This window comes from Hippopotamus amphibius, chromosome 4 (assembly GCF_030028045.1).
Source record: "Hippopotamus amphibius kiboko isolate mHipAmp2 chromosome 4, mHipAmp2.hap2, whole genome shotgun sequence".
Classification (NCBI taxonomy): domain Eukaryota; kingdom Metazoa; phylum Chordata; class Mammalia; order Artiodactyla; family Hippopotamidae; genus Hippopotamus; species Hippopotamus amphibius.
Genome location: NC_080189.1, coordinates 174563693 through 174585259, shown reverse-complemented (window position 1 = coordinate 174585259; position 21567 = coordinate 174563693). Strand labels below are relative to the sequence as shown.

Here is a 21567-nt window from a genome sequence, read left to right as displayed (position 1 = left end):
GGACTTTCTTGTGGCCATGATACTTAGTCGGACTTGCTTAGTGAGTTCAGCAGCTGTCGCCACTCGTATTAGTTGTATATCTGGAATATTGGTTCTGAAATTATTTAGCAACCTACGGGTAGCTTTGAGAGCCAGCTCGATGTTTTGGTAACTGATTATTACCTCCATGATTGTATATTCTCATTACCAAATTGTCAAGCAAGTAGGGCATCCATTTCTTCATATGACTAGCTCTTTCCTGACTCAGAAATGGTCATTTTTCTCAAGAATAAGGCTGTACTTGTTCTGGTGGGTGTATGACTCACTGCTTTCATGGAAACCTCATTCCAATACTTTGACACTTACATTCTGAATATACTGTAAATAAAAACAAAATTAGGATTGGGGCAGTGCTTCCAAAAACTTGGTGAAGAGGGATGTAGAGACTAATTACTTCATCTTGCAGGATGGAAGCCAATACTCAGAAAGAAATAACAGCCCTGAAACTCTGTGAAGGACACCCCAATATCGTGAAATTACATGAAGTTTTTCATGATCAGGTAGTCCAGTTTTTTTTTCTGTGGATACTAACTTATATGCAAGGTTCTACTTTTCAACACTTGTGTTGGTGCTGCTGGATCAGAGTCAGGGATATGGGACGCGACCCAGCCACTCGCGGGGGTGGGAAGCCACTCCTCACACACACTCTCACCCACCCCCAAATCAATGCCTCCTTCCACTTCTGCTCCTCTCACTCAGTAGTGGTTGTGTAGGACCTGGAAGGAGGATGCGGGGCAGAAGCCCAGCTCACTGTGCTTATTTGCCAGTTCAGCTGCCGCCCCGCGTAGCTTCATCACCACGTACCTCTCAGTACTCAGTCATTTTCAGCCTTCAACTTAATCCTTTCACTTCGAGAGTACAGCTCAGCCTAAAGCCTCATTAGCGCAAGCTAAAGAGCAAATAGGAAGCAGAGAGCGAAGATGCTCCCTTTCCAGCTTCTTATTCCAGGTGACAGATTCTACTCAGACCACAGACCGGGTCATGCTGCCCCACTTTTACCCCCAGTCCCACTTCGCATCAGGACCCTCACACAGAAGCATGTAACGTTGGAGACAGGAGGAACGCTGTTTTGTCAGGTCCATGTCTCCTTGCCTGCAGAAATTGCTCCATTAGTCATCTTTCCTCCTGGGCCTGGGAGGGATGGCACAGTCTTACGTAAGACGGCATGCTCCACACAGGAGCTAAACCCAGTCCTGGATGTGGTTGGCCCTAAGTTTACCAAAGAAGAAGCTGAGCTCCAGAAGGGTCATGAGTGTTTTCCCACAGGAAACAAAGAGGAGGGTCATGAGACTTGTCCAACCAAGGTCACATAGCAAGTCAGTGAAAATCTAGTAGGAAAACCAGGTCTCCAGTTCTGGGCTCTCTCCAGTGTGCTGCTGTGACATCCACATCCTAGGAGAGCTGTGGCCTGTTCCTCTACCACATTAAACTCCCCCAGAGGGCCATGGCCAAGAATGACACATGGTAAGGAGACCAGGCGGCCGCAACAGAAGCATCGTAACTATAATAACTGCCGCCGTTTATAATCACATACCTCACGCGCTCCAGGTATCATAGTACCTGTTCTACATGTATCATCTTATTCAGTCCTTATAATGACTCTATGAGGTGAGAACACCAAAAGTCACAGAAATTAAGTAACCAGGTCTCCCAGTTTCTAAGGGGTCCTTCTGGGATCTGGACCCACGCAGTCCAACCTCAAAACAAGCATTTAATTACTGTGTTCTGCTGCCTTCGAGGAAACAGACACACAGCCTGTTTTTCACATCCGGTGAGTGAGCACCCAAAAAATGACATTGACTACCTGCCTCCTTGGTGCTTATAGTCAGAAAAGGAAGATCTTCAAAGCAAGGACTCAGGGGGAACTGTTCTCCTCTGCTGCCTGCACCTCATTGGGCTGCTCAACTGCAGTGCAGGTAGTGAGCCCCCTGTCCACTGGGGGTGCTTAGGCGGAACCTAGACCGTCTCCTGTGGAAGATGATTCACACATCCATCAAGGGCCTGGCGGATGACCTTCCACACGCCCCTCAGTGGTTTTGCAGCTGTGCCTCTGGCTACTTCCCCCCCAAGACATCCCATCTCTGACCTTCAGGCCACTCTCAGATCTCAGGAACTACATCCCTAATATTTTATTGATGTGACAAATTAACTTTATTGTTTGCTATTTTTATGTTCAAGAGTTACTAGAATAGAAACCATCTCATGATGTAATCCTATACATACCGGTATAAATATATGATCGTTCTAATATACAGTTGTTGATAGCTTGGGTTGTTTTTCCCTGTGATGGTGACACAGTTGCCTAAATATCACCAAATCCAACACAGTCCTCTTTTCAACTAATGGGTGACATTGATTGAGGGTGGGTCTCCAGCCTTTGACTGTACAGCAGTGTAATTCGTTTTGTGTATCATGATTTGGGCTTTCCTATGCTATTATTTTCCTATTGCTGCTGTTACAAATTACCACAAACCTAAAACAATACAGAGGTGTTGTCTTACAGTACAGAGATGAGAAGTTCAGAATCAGCCTCACTGCTGTAAAGTCAAGGTGTCGGCAGGGCTGGTTCCTGCTGGAGGTTCTAAGGGACAGTTTATTCGTCTTGTTTAGCTTCTGGAGGCTGCCCACGTTCTTGGCTTATGGGCCTTCCATGGTTCATTCCAGTCTTTTGTTTCCGTAGTCCCATCTAATACTGTTGAGTCTGGTGGGTGATTAAGATACCCTTCCCATCTCAAGATCCTTAATCACATCTGAAAAATCCCTTTGCCATATAAGGTAACATCCATAGATTCTGGGGATTAGGCTATATGGACATCTTTGGAGGGCCATTATTCAAGCTACCATATATATTGAACACATTTTTTTCACTGTTACCTACATTTTATTGGTAAGGGTGCTAAAGTTCATAGAGGTAAAGTAACATCCCCAGGGTCATAAGTAAGTAGCAGAACTGGCATTCAGATGCAGGTTGACTCTAAAACCTATCTCTTAAACCACTATAGGTATTGCCCCTCAGTTTTTTTAAAGCTTTCTGGCAAATACGTTTAGCAGAACTTTAGCTTTGACCTTATTTATCTGATATAGAAACTCAAATTAGCATGGTCTCTAGTAGCCTGGGAGCAATTCTCTTAAGAAAAGCATTATTCACCTTCTAGAATTTGCCCACTATGTGCAGGATAATGTATTTATAATCATCTTTTTAATGAAGCAATTTTTCTGGACTTTGCTAATTCAAAGGGAAGCATACTTTGTTTTGCTTGTTGAGTGACACTGGTGCTATAAGGCATAGCTCTTGAATCTAAATATTGATTTAATATCTCTTTTAAACCATTTGTGTTCATTGGAGAGCTGATATAATTCCTTTGCTTTTCAATAGCTCCTACATTATTTTCTTTATGGAAATGCATGCAAAACATAGTAAATATGTGACTTTTAACACTGTTTAATGAAGATAATGCCTTGGGATCAAAAGCAATTATTAAAAAAAAAGAAAAGCCCTTAGTGAGTTATGGGTATTTGCCATGGGAATTAACAGAAACCCTGAACCTAATCTGTTGAGCCCTAACAAAAGATTTAAAATGACATCATCCAGCAGTGCCTTTTTAAAAAGGTAAATTTGCCATTAAATGTGTGTGTCAGGCCTCCCCTGGGCAGTTGCCCATATTCCACCAGTAATCTTCTATATTATTTAAAGCAGCCAATTTCATATTATTATCAGTACGAGGTCACACTTGAAAAAGAAAGATATGTAAACTTGATAGAGAGGGTTGGAATGGAATTCAAATGAAAGAATTAGTCTAGGAAAGGATATATAAAGATTTCACTGCAGTACTTGAAATTTTCCATTACCAAAATAGAACTCTAAAAAAGCCACATTATGCTTCAACTCTTTCCTCTCAAATTATAAGGATCATCATTGATTGTTTTAACACGTGACTATTTAAATTTATCGGTAATAGTTCACAATCAATGTTAGACGTCTATATGCTTCTACTCCTCCTCATTAAGGCCCTCCAAATTCTTTCTTTTCTAGCTTCACACGTTTCTAGTGATGGAACTTCTGAACGGGGGAGAGCTGTTTGAACGCATTAAGAGAAAAAAGCACTTCAGTGAGACGGAAGCCAGCTACATCATGCGGAAGCTCGTTTCGGCTGTAAGCCACATGCATGATGTTGGAGTGGTACACAGAGATTTGAAACCTGAGGTATAAAATGACATGTTCTCTCATGTAATGCAATCTAGCATCATTATTAAATATCCCCCAGATATGTGTGGGCTTTTTTTGTTTGTTTTTTTGGTTTGTTTTGGTTTTTCATTTTCAGAGCTTTCTGCTAAATAGATAGTTGCAAATATCATGTTTCTTGGATTTTTTTTTTCTTTTCTATTTCAGTCTAAAATAAATTTGTCATTTCTTTCTTTCTTTCTTTCTTTTTTTTTTTTTTTTTGCCAGCTGATCATCGCGAGGTTATATTTGTAAGTGTGAGAGCCTTTTATGGAAGAAATACTTTATGCAACAGTTGTGGCCTAAAAATAGCAATGGAAATTTTTGTAGCAGAAAATAATGTCCCTCCTATATGTATGCCATTTTAGAGGGATTTTTTAAAAAATGGTGTATTTTGAAAGCTTATCTTTCACTTTTGTAATCAAATTGATTAGCTGATAAATAGGAAAGTATATAATTCTGTTATAAATATTTAAATATAAATCATTGTCTTGGTTTAATTAGTTATGTCCTCCTTACATGTGCTTGTCTTTGCTCATGCACTATAATATTTATAGAACTGTGTAGCAATGCAAAAGTAGCAGCTTTTTACATATTTCTTCTTTCAAAAGGTTAAGAAAGAAGGTTCTAACTCTAGAATGGTCCCTTTTTAGTATCAAAAATATGAAAATTCCTCCCTTTTAGAAAATCATGAAAATAATAATGAAAATTGAAAAACAAGACCCAATAATTTATAAAAGGATAACAATGAATCATCCTCTACCATAGGCAAAATTATATATATTTATCTCTAAAACAGAATTTCAGTTTAATTACCATGTGATTACAATGCATTTTCAAGTATATTTAAAATAATAAATATATGTGTTTATTTTTGTGTTACACGATGAAAGACTGTTTCTCACAAAGCACCATTTTGCCTTTTATTTAAATACCTTGGGTTATTGGTAGGAAGAGGATGTTTTTAAAATGGAATTCTGTGCCTTCGGATATAATTGACTGAGTCCTAAAGTATTTAAACTTCCGTCTGTGTACTTTCTATTACTGTTATTCATGTTGCTTGTAATTAATCAAAAGTAAATTGTGTTTTATGAACTTGCAACTATGCTAGCTACCCCTCTGCTTCCTTCATCATAGCTCTCACTCTCCCACACAACGCCCACCAAAAATATGGCGCTCTCTACATTGGAGATTAGCTGTCTATTTTTAAATGTGAAAGCACACCACTTAAATGTTTTTTTTGATAGACAAGGAACAAGCATGTAATTTTTTTAATTGAAAAGATCTGTTCCATGACTGTCTAGAATTCATTTTCACATGTTTTATTCTTTGATAACTGGCCATCTGTCACCTCATGAGTCTCAAATGATGCAACTGTCCTCTCCAGCAGAATTTAAATTTGCTTTCCTATTTTACTGATTAAAATGATACTCACATAGCTTAATTCTTATCTGTTATAAAGCTTTTCTTTCATGTACTCATTTGAAAAGAAGAATTATCTCATTATTAGGACATTTTACTATTATAGTCCTAAATCAACATATATATATGTTGGAAACATGAAAATGTGCCTCTGTACTAACATTTTCATAATAAACTAGCTTTCACTTTGACTTTTAAGTGGCAGAGTATATTATTTTCAAACTAAAAGTTTAATCCATTTCACATTGATGTAGCATTTTAAGATCAGATGATACATCTTTTGGTAGATATTTATGCAGTATTCATATTCTGCATAGGCAAGATAATTTCTAGGTGAGAATCAAATAAATTTAGAAGCTGGCTGACATTCTTAGTAGGCTGCTTTGTGTTTTTCAAACTGGTCCCCATATTCTTGAAAGACAGAGAAATTTTTTCAAATTAGTTTCCGGCAGAAATTGAGACAAGGATAAAAGTGGTCTGAATGATTACTTCCTGCCACTTCTGACCATGCACACCCAGCTCTACTTCGAGAACTGGGAGAGGAGTGCAGAGGTGCATGCAGTATCTCCTCCATTTCAAGATCTAAGAACAAGGAAGTCCTTAGCTGGTCTTAGTACAGAAGACACTAAAGTCATTTCCAAAGACTTGTAGGCTCAGTGAAGACGGGCCAGGTGTGCTTCATCCACTGCTCTGTACGTAGCACAGTGCCTTGTGCCACGGAAGAGTTCAGGGGTCACTTGCTGAGGCTTCTCCCACGTACTCGTCCATGAACCCCAGCTCTGACTTGAGTTGTGGTAAAGCCTTACATTGAATTATATTCACATTTTAATTCCATCACAATTTGGGGATTAAGCATTTTGTATCATAGAAAATTGAAGAAAACTTTTCAGTTAATTTTTTTGCTCTTTCCTCCCACGTCATTTTTAACTTTTGAACGAAGGTCTAGAAGGTTTTTCTTTTTTGTATCAGTGAAGCCTTCTATGATGTCTTTTATTTCAGTTTGAATACTCCTAAAAAGCAAATGATGTTCCAGAGCTGGGGAATAATTTAATGATCAAAAAGGCATACCAGACTTTGTCAGGATGTCTAAAGACAATATAATTAGATTCAGTTACTATGGGTAGTAGCTTGATGTGCTAATAAAAATGGTGATTTACCCATCAGTACAGTTAGATTTTTTTAAACAAGTGGTAAATACAAAAGTAATCAGTAAAACCTTAGTGATTGAGAAGGCTTGATGAATGAGTCAAGATAGCAATGGTCTCTGAATAACAAAGGGATAATATCCATAAGCATCAAAAATGTTCAAGTATTAGGACTTCCCTGGTGGCGCAGCAGTTAAGATGCCGCACTCCCAATGCAGGGGCCCTAGGTTCGATCCCTGGTCACGAAACTAGCGTCCACATGCATGCTGCAACTAAGAGTTCACATACCAAAACTAAGGAGTTTACGTGCCGCAGCTAAGGAGCCCGCCTGCCGCAACTAAGACTAGGTGCAACCAAATAAATAAATAAATATTTTTTAAAAAAATGTTCAAGTATTAACTGTTTTGGAAAAAATATCTCTGAAATGTATGTCTCTACCAGGTATTCTTTAATAGGCTTTACTAGATATTCTATATAACTATTTTATTTATGACTTCTTTCAATGGACAGATATTTACCAAAGCACCTGCTACATGAGTCATGAATAAGGTAGACACAGTTGCCAGCCTTGTGGAATTATGGTCTAATGTGGGTGAAGACACTGAGCTAAGATTGCAGAGCTGATAAGTGCCAGGAAAGAAAAGTAAATGCTAGAAGAAAATATAATAATTTCCAGCTTCAGTTTGGTGGATCTCTAAATGAGAATTAGATGCCTGAGAGCCAGGCTGGAAGGGAGATTGGTGGAGGAAGTCAAAGACAGACACAAGCAGAAGAGAAAACGTAGACAAAGAAGCGGCATGATATCATTGAAAATGTTCCACATGACCTTGTAAAATCAATGTGATACAGAAAAGTATAAAGCAGAGAGCAGTAGTACGCTGACATCCAGCTCTCAGACCCACCCTGTCAGACCTCTCTGTGTCTGAATCCAACTTAAATAGACAGATAATGTTGCATAAATGCATCACCAAGTCCCATGACATTTCAATGAGTGTTTAATGAAGTGTTTGTATCTTGCAGAATTTATTGTTCACTGATGAAAATGACAATTTGGAAATTAAAGTAATTGATTTCGGGTTTGCACGCTTAAAGCCACCCGATAATCAGCCTCTGAAGACACCGTGCTTCACGCTTCACTACGCCGCCCCAGAGCTCTTAAATCACAATGGCTACGATGAGTCCTGTGACCTCTGGAGCTTGGGCGTCATTTTGGTGAGTTCATGTCAGTCAAGCCATTAAATCTAGTTGGTTCTCTGATGTCCTTGTACACCGCTCTCTTTGCTGTTTTTCTTAAATTTGTGAGACAATTGGCAAATTGGTTTCTTTTCAGTAAAAGGCCTGACTGAAGACTATTTCCCTTACTTAAAATTTATATTGGAGAAAATGTAGGGATTTTTATTTTGGTTTATTTTGGAATATTTAAGACAACTGTGTTTTATGTAATTAATATATGTATTTTTAAAGAAGCAATAGTATATTTTCATAAGACATGCATATTAGATATAACATGAAAATAGCAAAGTGACTCAATAGAAAAATACTAAAAAGTATATTCTCTGAGATTGTTCAGGCTAAAAAGTAATTAAGGAATATCAAAGGGTAAATTAACAAATTAATAAATAAAATTTAAAATATTTATAGTAACTTACAGTAATCGTGATGAGAATGCTTTTCACAAAATCTCCTTGGCGGCCGGATCAGAAACAGAACACTAAGCTAGAAAAATCTTGGCATGTTTTTTTCTCAAAATAGCTTTACTTTTTTTGCATATAATTTGTAATGCATAATAGTAGGGAGAAGGTTTCAGACAATAGAGAAAGATATAAGGAACAAAGTGAAATCACTCATCATCTCATCATACAGAGATGATGCTGTATAAGCTCTTACTCTTCTCCCATCCCTCCCCCCTATTATGTATGCTTTATATCTTTCCACAGGTTTTTCTGTGTATTTGTATATATATTCAGGTTTTTTTTTCAACAAATGAGATTATATTATATATGCAGTTTGAGTCTCCAAAGTTTAACGTTTCTTTACTAATGAGCAGTTAGCATTTTCCAGTCTTTCACTCAATTATAAGCTACACAGATGAATATTTCTTATATATGTGCTTGCATTTGTCTCATTATTTCCTTAGAATAGATTGCTAGGAGAAGGATATATTTTGACGTATATGCCTGTATTTCCTTCTAGAAGGTTTACCAGATCATGGTCTCATCAACTGTGTGTGAATACATTGGATATGATCAATTTCAATCATAAATTATTTCCTACTGTTGTTATAATTTGCATGCATTTCCTTGATGAGTATTCGGTTTGCGCGTCTTTTTATGTATCCGAGCATTGTTATTTTCTCTTTTATGAATTGCTGTTTATGAGCTTTGCCCACTTGCCAATGAGGAAATTTTTCTTATTGAAACTTAAAGCTCTATTAAGGATTTTAATCCTTGGTCTGCCATTAATATTGGAAATGTTTTTTCTGGTTTGTCATGTCTTTGAAAACTTTGTAACAATATAGGATTTTAATTTTGTTTTTAGAGGGGTTTAAATAGAGAACTTTTTAATTTTTATGTTGTAAGATATGTTAGTCTGTTTCTTTATGGTATCTGGCTTTGATGTCAGACTGTCACTCCACCCCAACCCAAGGTTTTAAAAATATTCTCTTAAATTTCCCTTTAGAATTATGTTTTATTTTTATAGCTGTGCACTCCATCTGCAGTTTATTTTGGTGTCAGTTTGTTTTCCCCCAATGACTAGCCAGTTGTCCTTGCAGGATGGTTTTTTATTTTTAAGCTTTATATGGTTTTTATTTCAGCAATCTTAAGTCATCATTTATCATTTTCAAATTAAAATTACATATTTATGAATATGATTTTTAAATAAAAATAAACAACTAACTTCTTTAGATTTAAGAATTTTGTTTGACTTAAACTGATTACAGTAGCACTCTCCTAAAAAATTCATCTAAAAAAAAAAGAGCCTTTCTTTTTTAGTGATAATGTAAGATTACCCCTTGTAAAAGAGACCTTACTTAAATACAGGCAAAATATAATTATCATGCTTTTTAAGGTTTTAAAAGACTATCATAGACGTGCATACAGGTATTTTAGAGCCTCCAAATGCCATGTCTATGGAAATAACTTTGTATAATGGCATGGGGAGAAGCCAGACTTCTCTCTAGATCTAGTTGTCAAGTTTTAAATGGGAACAGGGGACAAAGAACAGATTAAACGATACAACAAAGAGTACAATCACAATGTCCAGACTGTGGGAAGTTCTATAAGACAAACAACACATTTTCTCCAGCAAATAAATTATAAGAGAAAATAGCCTGGGAACCTACAGATTAAAAGATACTTAAGAAACAATGTTTGCATCTTACTCGAATTCTGATGCAAACAAATCCTAATTTCAAATCTGTTTGTTGAATTCAAACTCTAAGTCATATGGATATATTTACACAATGTATGTAACACAGTTGGAGAAATTTGAACATGGACTAGATATTGGATGATACAAAGGAATTTTGCTAATTGTTTTTAGGTGTGATAATAGGTTGTTGTGGTTTTTAAAAATCCTCGCCTTTTAGAGACACAAAATGAAATACAGATGAAAAGCAAAGTTATCACCTGCATTAAACTGTGAAACAAAAAAAGAGTGCTTTGGAAACTTTTCCATATAAATGAGTGCATATCTCCAGAGGATCTAGATACAAAGCCCGAGCTATCCCATCGTGAGCACAAAATTTGTTTGTAGTCATCTGGTTTGCCATAGAAACGTGTGGCCCTTTCATGTGTTGCATCTAATAAACATGAATATGGATATTTAATAGGAAAATAATTTATGTTACCCCCACTGGGTAAAACAGATACTTCAGGAAGATGCATCATGTCATATCATGTGGCTTTGATCACAGCTCAGTCTACCTCACAGATGTGCAGTTCATTAGAAACACACAGGACTTTAATTAAAGTAGAGCTTACACAGTATCTCAGTCTGCTTGGGGCTTCCGTAATGAAATACTGCAGACTGGGTGGCTTAAACAACAGAAATTTATTTCACAGTTCTGGAGGCTGGGAGGTCCAAAATCAAGGTGCCAGAGAGAGGGCTTTCCCCTTGGGTTGCAACCAGCCATCTGTTCACTGTGTCCTCACATGGCCTCTCCTCAGTGCAGGGGCTTAGAGAGAGCGAGCCAGCTGTCTGGTGCCTCTTTTTGTAAGGACACTAATCCTATTGGATGAGAACCCCACCCTCATAACCTTTACCTCCATAAAGGTCCTATCTACAAATACACTCACATTGGGGGCTGGGTCTTTAGCATATGAACTTTGAAGGCACACAATAATTCAGTCCATAACAGACAGTATTTAGAAAATGTAGGGTAGGATTATATGCCATCCCATAGGTATATATAGCATACTCTCAGGGTGGAATATAGTAACATTTAAAACATATTTCTTCCAAGTGTTTTATTCAGGACTTCTTATTTTTTCACTTTCTTCCCAAATTTTTATTTTGAAAATTTCAGACCTAGAGAAAATTCAGGAGAATAACACTGTAAACATTTAACATTTTGCCACATTTGCTTTTTCTTTAGAATTCCCTCTCTGTGTGTATGTGTGGGTCATGTGCCAGAGACCCAACCCCCAATGTGAGTGTATTTGTAGATAGATACATATATAGATGTATATAGATGTATATCTTTAGGTATATAGATACTCTCTTGCCACATCATTTGCACACAATTTGCAGACACAGAATTATCCTTAACAGAAGTTGATTCCCAGATAATCAACTAAATTGTAAGATCTTGGAGTTGAGAAGAGCCTAAAGTTCATTTAATTCTCCTTTAAGTATTTCCAAAGATAGAGAATTAGTTTTTCTACCCAACAGCCTGTTGAATTATTACACATCAGAGCAAGAAAACTGTGATATGAAGGATACTTCCTTGTATTTAGCCACAAATGTATCTGTTAGGAAGTAGGGTCAGATTAAGAAGCCGAACAGATTTTGGAAAACTACTTGGCAGTATCTACTGAACACACACAGACCAAATGACCCAGCAGTTCCAATCTCAGGGATATAGCCAACAGAAATGTGTATTTTTATGTAGCAGAAGACATGTACAAGAAGATATATAGCCACATGTTTCAAAATGCCCCAAACTGGAAACAAGTCAAATGTTCTTCAACAATAGAAAGATATTTAGTCTGGGTTCCCCAGAAAGCAGAACCTAAAGTTAAAGTTTACGTTTTGTCCTGTTCCTGAGGACCATAATCTCAGGGAGGCAGGAGGGAGGCAGGGAAAGAGGGAGAGCAGAAGGTGTACCACTGAGTTGCCACCTGCTGTAGCCGAGTGGAGCTGATCACTTGAGCTCACGGAACCAAGACCTCTAGCTGAGCAGACCCTAAGGCTGCAGGAACAGGAAACGTGAATTCTGTAAGTGGGCCGTGCCCCCGTGGAATCTAGATATGGGGGACCCAGCACCAATGCATCAGCCATGGGTTCAGCACAGTCCGCAAGGACAGCACCCCAACCCCACAGGGGATGGTCCTGAGCTGGTGTCTTCACTGAGCCTTTCATGTTCTAACAGGCCAGCTGCACCCAGGTGAAAGAATGCCAACCCATCCGACAAGTTGGCCCAGTTTCCTTTCTTCCTTCAGTTGGTCATCATTGAGGGAGCCCCCTCAACAAGGTCATAGGTGTGAGTTAAGAAAGAAGCATTGGTGCAACAGACAGATGATGTGCACCTATGCGTGTAACCCGTGGTGCCTTCTGGACCTCCTCGGGTTTATTCTGAGTGTGCCGTGTCCATAGGACAGCGACTGCTGCTGCAGCTTCACAAGTCAGTGCCTCTGCTGGTCCCAGTGCACGGTTTCGTCTAAGCTTCAAGGAGCCATTTCAGCAGACTACTCGCACTGGCTCCAGGTGTCCCTGCCAGGATGTTGAATCCTGAGTCTCAGACGAGTGTTTCCATGGCAATAATTTCTTCTCCTTCCGGTCTTATGTTCCACACGCCCACCCCAGTTCAGCATCTTCAGGATGCATTCTCATTTGTGTCCCCTGATCCGCGCTGGGTCGAGTTAGCCAGGGCCGACAATTCCTTGTGTACACATTTCCCTGGTAACATTCATACCATCTTTCGAAACCGTTAAATTATCCCTTTTTTATTCTTCTTGTCCTGAATATAGCTGTAAAAATGGTTTTAAATCTTGATATCATAATAAGCCCTTCCTGTTTATACACAAGTCTGAAATGTGTTGGTTGTTTCAGTGATCGAAGTCATGTAATTGTTTAAACCCAATAAAGCTAATTGTGATATTTGGGAAATTATGCTGAGATGAAGTTAGTAATGAAATTACCAGAGTAGCTTTGAGGATGATTTTGGCAGACATTCTGTTTTGTTCCCTTTCTTTCTTGATAGTATACAATGTTATCAGGGCAAGTTCCATTCCAGTCTCATGACAAGAGTTTGACGTGCACCAGTGCAGTGGAAATCATGAAGAAAATTAAAAAGGGAGATTTCTCCTTTGAAGGAGAAGCCTGGAAGAATGTATCCCAAGAGGCTAAAGATTTGATCCAAGGTAAGAATCTAATGAAAAATTTTATATTTTACATGATGTATAGTGATTGAAGTGGAATCATACCCATGACACATATATTTGTGAATTATTCAAGGAACCCCTGTGTGTTCTAAAAGGTTTCAGGCTACTCTATTCAGCCTTATTTTCTTCTTATCATAACACTCTCCCTCAATAATCTTAGCCACATTCACAAGGTGAACTAGTGCTTAGATCTCAATCTCACAGCTTCAAAATGAACCTCTTTGTTTTTACTCTCTTTTCCCCCAAGCATGTGCCTCCTTCTTTCTCCCTCTTTTTTTTTTTTTTTAAATTATTTTTTTTTTGGGGGGGTACACCAGGTTCAATCAACTGTTTTTATACACATATCCCCATATTCCCTCCCTTCCTTGACGCCCCCCCCTCGAGTCCCCCCCACCCTCCCTGCCCCAGTCCTCTAAGGCATCTTCCATCCTCGAGTTGGACTCCCTTTGTTATACAACAACTTCCCACTGACTATTTTACAGTTGGTAGTATATATATGTCTGTGCTACTCTCTCGCTTCGTCTCAGTTTCCCCTTCACCCCCCGCCCCCTCCCATACCTCGAGTTCTCCAGTCCATTCTCTGTATCTGCTTCCTTGTTCTTGTCACTGAGTTCATCAGTACCATTTTTAGATTCCGTATATGTGAGTTAGCATACAATATTTGTCCTTCTCTTTCTGACTTACTTCACTATGTATGACAGATTGTAGTTCTATCCACCTCATGACATATAGCTCCATCTCATCCCTTTTTATAGCTGAGTAATATTCCATTGTATATATATGCCACATCTTCTGTATCCATTCATTTGTTGATGGGCATTTAGGTTGCTTCCATGTCCTGGCTATTGTAAAGAGTGCTGCAATAAACATTATGGTACAAGTTTCTTTTGGTCTCCCTCTTTTTACACGGCCAAGAAACCAGATCACCAGGACAGGACCCGCCATCACCTAGATCCCTGCAACCTCCCTCGCCTTCCGCAGGCGGGCAGCCAGTCCTGCGGGCTCAGCATCCTTCCCAGCCCCCCTCCTCCCCATTCACATGGTTGGCACTTTAGTTCTTGGCGGCATCTCTCTCCTGAAATCCACAGCATGCCTTCAACTTTTCAACTTGTCTCACTCCCCATCAGCACAGTGACCTTCCTAATGTCCAAATGCAGTCATGCCTCTTTTCTGTTAAAAATCCTTCAGGCGAACTCCACAGTGGAGCCCTCGCAATTCAGAGCCCTTCACAGTCTGGCCCTGCCTGCTCTGCTTCCTGTCACCCTCGCTGCGCCATCCTCGAACACTTGAATTCCGCAAACGGGCCAAGCGTTGGGATGCTGCTTGCCTTTACACATGCTCTTCCTAATCCCTGGGGCACCCTGCTTCATCAAGCCCACTTCTGCTCATCCCCCAGGACTCGTCTCCTGGGAGCCCCCCAGGGTGCCCGCACTCCCTAGGCTGAGCCCTTCCCCTGAGCCTGCCGTGCCCGGGGCTCGTGCTACAGCTCTTGTCCTCTGATGTGATGAGACCTGGGTTTTGTCTGTGTGTCTCCCCACAGCTCCTCTCTGAGTGTCCATCTCCACATCTCCACACACCCTAACTTGTAGAAGATGTTTGTGTATGAATGGAGTAGATCTCAATATTCTTTGTTTTGGGGGAGTTTGCCTGGTTGCCACTGAGAGTCCTTGTTTTGGGTGGTTATTTTCTCCTCATGGAAAACCAGCTAGCCTACAGCCTCCTAGAAATAGGCTATTGTGAGCTTTATTATTAGCATCCAGTATTCACTAGGGGATTTAAATGTACATGAAAATGTACATAACTATCTTTGTAGGCGGTCAGCGCCTTATAGAAACCATCGTGTCTGGTGAACAAAATTGAGATCTATGTCTGAGGTTGATTTTAAACCATGTTTGAAATGACAAATCATAAAACAAAAATATCTTATTTATCCCCACAGGACTTCTCACAGTTGATCCAAATAAAAGGCTTAAAATGTCTGGCTTGAGATACAATGAATGGCTTCAAGATGGCAGTCAGCTGTCCTCAAACCCACTGATGACTCCAGACATCCTAGGGTCTTCAGGAGCTGCTGTGCACACCTGTGTGAAAGCAACCTTCCATGTAAGGCTCTGGGCTCTGCACATGCAGGGTCATTTGAAAAGGGATCAGATGTTCTTACTCTATAACCTTAGAGATACACTCATAGTAATACAATTTTTAAAATGGGTTCTTTTAATTTTAGATATGCTTTTATAAATCCCTTTAATGATATAAACACATTTATAAACAGAAAGTTCATGAGGACCAGAGTCACCACTAACCCACAAAGTATTTATTTGACATTTAGGATGAGTTTGTGAGATGAGGCAGTAGTCTGATAATAGTTGAAATTTTTCAGTCCATAAGGAAAACAATATACATACCATCAGAACTTTCCTTAAAAATTTACTTTATTGAAGTATAGTTGATTTACAGTGTCCTGTTAGTTTCTGCTATATAGCAAAGCGATTCAGTTACTTACACACACATACACACATACACATATATATACACATTCTTTTTCATATTCTGTTCCATTATGGTTTACCACAGGATACTGAATATAGTTCCCTGTGCTATACAGTAGGACCTTGTTGTTTATCTATTCTGTATATAATAGTTTGTATCTGTTAATCCCAAACTCCCCATCCATCCCTCCCCCACATCCTGTCCCCCTTGGCAACCACAAGTCTGTATCAGAACTATTTTTTTCTCTCAGATAAGCTAAATGACTGTAAAAACTATAAATAAGCATTAGGAACTAAGGCACATGTGAAAGTCCATTCATTCAACAATCATTTTGTGCATAATATGTTCTAGAGACTGTGAGGGATAAGAAGTAAATTAATTGGTATTAAGTAAAGATTGTATACTTGAAAGGCTGAGACACATAGCAGTAACTGTAGATTCTGCACATTCGTGCCAAGCATGTGCAGATACATTAAGGTAATTGTATAAGGAGCCGACGAGTTAGAGAGAAATAAAATTACTTCTGAGAGGATTATCTTGAGAAAGGAGACAGGGACAGCATTTCCTCTTCAGCTGCAGAAATGGATTAAAAACTTAATGAACTGGGATCTGGTGAGGTGTGAAGAGATTAACTGCAAGCATCTGAGGCAGATGCTCTACATCTTCTCAGTGACACATGATGCGAGGCTGTCACCTCAGCAGCACCTGAGCTTGAATGCAAGAAGAGTAAAGACAGGCCGCTGTGAGCAGAAAGCTGGGCTGAGGTTTGCAGAGCTAATCTTCTCTGCATATATTCTGTCCAGGAGGTACCCAGATTGCACTGTCGTGGGGGTAGAGATCAGGGACTCTGTGTTGGGACTTTGTAGTTGGAATTTTAGATCTCAGACACAGAACTAGTCAGAGTGATGAGGGGAGGGAGTTAGATTGCTGATATTCTTCAGAAATTTCCAGGCATTGAGTGGTTTTTTAATTGAGAGGTAGCACTGCCCTCTTCAAAAGATGTATTAGAACTGTGACTCCTGGACGGCCTAGCTCATGGACGTAAACAGAGCCCTCAGAAACCCTTTCCCATGAGCTTCTGTACCCTGCCCGGAGTTTTGGATACAGTGGTTTTAAGGACCATGTTCCTAGAGCAACTTGGAGCTGTGGTTGCCAACCACAAGTTGCCTGTAAGTCATAACTGCCAGGAAGACTTCAACCCTTTACCTTCACGGCGGTTCCCCTTTTTTCTCCCCTAGGCCTTTAACAAATACAAGAGAGAGGGGTTTTGCCTTCAGAACGTGGATAAGGCCCCTTTGGCAAAGAGAAGGAAAATGAAAAAGACCAGCACCAGTACTGAGACGCGCAGCAGCTCCAGCGAAAGCTCTCACTCTTCTTCCTCCCATTCTCACGGCAAAACGACACCCACAAAGACACTGCAGCCCAGCAATCCCACCGACAGCAATAACCCAGAGACCCTCTTCCAGTTCTCGGACTGAGTAGCGTAGCAGTGGTGGGAACGTAGCGTGTGATGCGTTATCCCTCAGCGTGTGCCTGAGGCCAGGTTCTGTGCTTTGAAAGAAGTGTCCCGTTGGTCTCCTTGGAATCTGCCTCATAGGGAATTTTTTCAGGGAAACCCGATTGGTTATCCTGGTCCAAAAGCACTGGACAGAGAATGTTACTGTGAATAGAGCACGTGTCATACTGGTTAGTGACCTAGCGTGATGCCAACAGGACTGGTTTTGAAAGAGCAAAGATGTCTGTCAATTTCATTAGGGACTGGTGAGATTTGAGCTGCTGACAAAATAAGTCACAGGTCCTTCAGCTGTCTGCCAACAAGAATTCCTCGTACTGTGATGATACCTTTTGCTTTGCCACGTGGGCATGGTGGGTTTTTAAGAGATTTGCACCCTTTGAACAGTGATTTATCAGCAAAAAAAAAGGTCTAACTGTTTTCAAAAAGATTCTGTAATGAATTTTATGTGTGGCTTATACCTATTTCTTGAGAGAGGATTTTAACTTATTGTTTTCATTTTATGGTTACATATGACAATAACCTGCTATTATTAATCTTTTTCTAAAAAGTAAAAAAAAAAAAAAAGATATAAGAACTTCAGGTCCCATACTCTATATTGGGGGCCCATCTGAGATGCATGCTAAGCTATGTATGTTTTTAATTTTGCACTGCTCTTTCCTGGCAATTTGTTTTAATGGTTATTGCGAAATATTAAGGTACATGTCTGTTTTAAGTAATGCTGCACTTTATAAAAAAATATGAATAAAGCAAGCTATTTTATATAAAGTGCACTCTTTAAAGCATATGTACTGTATTTTTGCCTTTTTTTTTTTTTTCCATTATCTACTTTAAATTTGCCCTCACAGCCCCCTTCTACTTTGGATGCAACAAGTAGAAGGGCCTTGTTGTAAAACGTAATTATTAGCCACCGAGGCACTGACGTGAGGAAAACCTAAAGGGAAATGCTATTAAACACTGTGCTTCTTTGTACACTGTGTTGTGCTGCAGTGAGGCTTTTCCTCCTGTAGTCGTATATTATGTAGATAATATTTTAGAATCATAACTATGACTTGTTTTGAAATTTTTCTGTTAAATTTTAAATCCTGAAAGCATATTTTATAAACTTATGCAGAGCCCTTTTATTGCTCAAAAGTTCTGAATTCTTACCGAAAACAAGTGCTGTGTGCTGAACACATCTCACTGAATGATTGCTGCATTTTAAAATACAGTTAATTCATTCCCTTTGCAAAAAAAAGAAGTGATAGGATTTGTATGTTGTATTTTCTTTTGAAGCCATCACATGAGTGTCAGGACTGAGAAAAGTGATTTTTTGCTATGTTTACAGGAATCATGCTTAAAAAGGTAATGCCCAACATGTCTATTTTTTGTCGTTTTTGTTAACGATAACCTCTTGAGCATTAGTTTGGAATTGGGCATGATATTTATTTATTCCTTTCTTGAGATAATAGCAGCATTAATTTCAACCAGTTATGAATACTAAAAATATTGCACTCTATGTAATAGGAATAGTATATTTATTACTGAACCAATGTATATATTAATAGCACAGGCAACAAAAAAAATGGCAAATATTAAACTATTTTCAAAATGTCTTACCCTGTTCACATTTTTGTCCACATTGATTATTGGAAATAACTTTTTATACTTTTCAGGGGCCCAAATGGCTACATAATTCTCATTGAGTCAATGAAAATTTTGTACTCCTGGCTTTTGGTCACTCTTAGTAATGATGGGAAGTCTTAGGTGCATTATTACCAAACTCTGTAGCTAATTCACAGAATGTGATTCTACCAGGCACAGAGTTACAATAAGCAAGGAAATGTCCATTTATATCTATAGTAAAGTTGACTATTTTCATATCTAGAAATGTGTACGTTAGCTCTTCAAGACATTTTTAAAACTGCATTCTAGTAGAAAATACTAGTAAAGTATAAACTAAAGGGATTTTCCTGCTAAGGGGAATGATCCAGAAAAATGGTTGGTATACCCTAATGACTAATGGTGTAATTGAGGCATTGTGAATATTGGAAATTGATGGGTTTCATTTTCATGTATTTTCATTGCCTCTTCTTCTGGAGGACTTGACAGAAAATGAAATGGTAAAATGGCAGGCAGAGTAAGAGGAAGGAAAGAGAAGGCTAATTTATCAACTGGTGAGCCTCGCTGAACAATCTAGAATGGGCTTTTGAGAAGAGCTCAGAAAACACTCCAAGTAGTACACACTTATAGAATATCTTCATCCTTGCTCTACTTATAAATACCAGAAAGATGCTGAGTTTGCAGCAGTTATGTTACCTGCGGGCTGTTAGTGTCAGTGCATTGCACTTTAAAATTCACAAAGCTTTCATTTAGTCACATCAAAAATAAGCTGAAAAAATACTTCATATGAAAATGTTAAATGAAAGGACTCTTTCTCAGTATTAGGAGAAAAAGAGAAGTAGATTTAAGAGAAACAAATACATACACAAAATTCTCTTTGTAACAATTTTGGAGATAGAGCTGAATCACCCTTTCCCTTCTTCTTTTATTGATTATAGTGTATGTAGTTTTCATATCATCATAAATCCTGACTCACATATTTTGTCACTATATATGGCTAATTGAGAGGCAAGAATAAGAAAAGGAAAGTAATAGAAGAAAGACATTTTAAAAGACCAGTTTCTTCTAATTACTGTGGCAGATCCTGTGGCTGAATGAGTTAAATTAGCTGTTTTGAAATTCATTAATTCTTCCAAACATCTATAAAATAATAAACCACTGAACCACTGGAACAGAAAATCAAGTCTCCTAATTTAATTTCAATATGCTGGTCTGTCTTGGAATTGCAGATTCATTTACCCACAAAAAACTGCCTTTTATTTATTTTTTTATATTACTGCTGATTTCCTAAATAACTATGATATGCTGATAACTTAAATAACTGTGTAAATGGCTTTGTGTAAGGTATTTTAAAGAAACCTACTAGGATAGCTGTGACTATTTATTTTAAATAAGGGAATTCCTTTTGTATCTCGTTTTTTTGGAATATGTTCTTAAATACTTTATAAAAGTATATAATTTAAAGCCTACTTATTCACCGTGCTCCCATTTCAAGCACCTGTTATTGTCATATTTATTAAGAACAGGGTACCTCAAAATGGTGAAAATTTCTAAGGTATTGGCCCTATATGTGTGTTAGACCACCTGATTACTTTGGGTGTTCTCCCAGTGATCAGTAAGAACATGATTTGGGTGACTGTGTGATCACACTTCTAATAGTCTTAAGATCTAAGTAAATAAGTTAAATTCTGATATGCTGCTTACACCATAGCAATATAATTGTAGATGAATTATTGTAATATAATGAAATATCTTTAAATTGTATGACTTTTGGACCCTCAAATGTCTTACTGTAACACCCCCAATTTCTGGCCTTTAGTTTATTTACCCCACACAAGAGTCCCCCTTTATCTGGCACTTAAATGAATCTAGCAGGCTCTAATGAAATTCAGAATTTAAATTCAAGTTATTATAAAACTCAAAGAATGGAACAGTAATCATAAAAGAACAGATACATCAAATAGTTTAAGTATAATCCATCCAAAGTAAATAGCTGCTACAGCTTTTATTTGCTGTCTTGTTAAGTAACTCCAAATTGTTACATTCCTTAGAAAGAATATTTTCCTTAAGGGTAGTTATTTAAATCTTGTTTATATGGGGCAAGAGTATATTTTCACGGAGGCAACATTTTTCATCTTAAGAACGTTTGGTTAGTCTCATTTCAGTCCTCAGCTACAGCGTTTCTCACCTTTGAGATTTCAAGATATTTCTTCCGAGCCCTTTTTTCTGTATGCCCAGCTCCCTGCTATGTAATTAGGTAATCGATACTTCCTTTCCTCAAGGCAGTTGTCCACTTTTTAGTTTATGAATTTGTGAATTAAGCAGGTGCCAGTATTTTATATTTACCTACTATTAGACCAAAAAGGAGTAAGACATTAAAGTGCTTCCTAAATATATCTGTCTTGGCTTCTTCATACTAGCACAAAATAGGTACTGCTTAATGCCAGCCAAGTCCTTTCTATTATTCCTTCTGAGCACATGGTGAAAATCTTGATATTTTGTATTTAGAAGGAGACTTGAATTAAAAGA

At 38.4% G+C, this 21567-nt stretch overlaps 1 protein-coding gene across 2 annotated transcripts in view; it reads left to right on the top strand.

Moving 5' to 3' along the window:
- Nucleotides 1–19128, top strand: part of RPS6KA5 (ribosomal protein S6 kinase A5) — a 168943-nt gene extending 149815 nt beyond the window's left edge. Inside the window, exons 8-13 of one of the 2 annotated variants that reach the window (XM_057731683.1) lie at nucleotides 446–539; nucleotides 4073–4243; nucleotides 7849–8040; nucleotides 13253–13412; nucleotides 15373–15536; nucleotides 17162–19128. In XM_057731683.1, coding sequence (XP_057587666.1) covers nucleotides 446–539; nucleotides 4073–4243; nucleotides 7849–8040; nucleotides 13253–13412; nucleotides 15373–15536; nucleotides 17162–17401 — 1021 coding nt within the window. In that variant the 3' untranslated portion in view covers nucleotides 17402–19128. The remainder of the gene's footprint in view (nucleotides 1–445; nucleotides 540–4072; nucleotides 4244–7848; nucleotides 8041–13252; nucleotides 13413–15372; nucleotides 15537–17161) is intronic. The other variant, XM_057731682.1, reaches the window with a different exon arrangement.
- Nucleotides 19129–21567: the final 2439 nt, after the last annotated feature.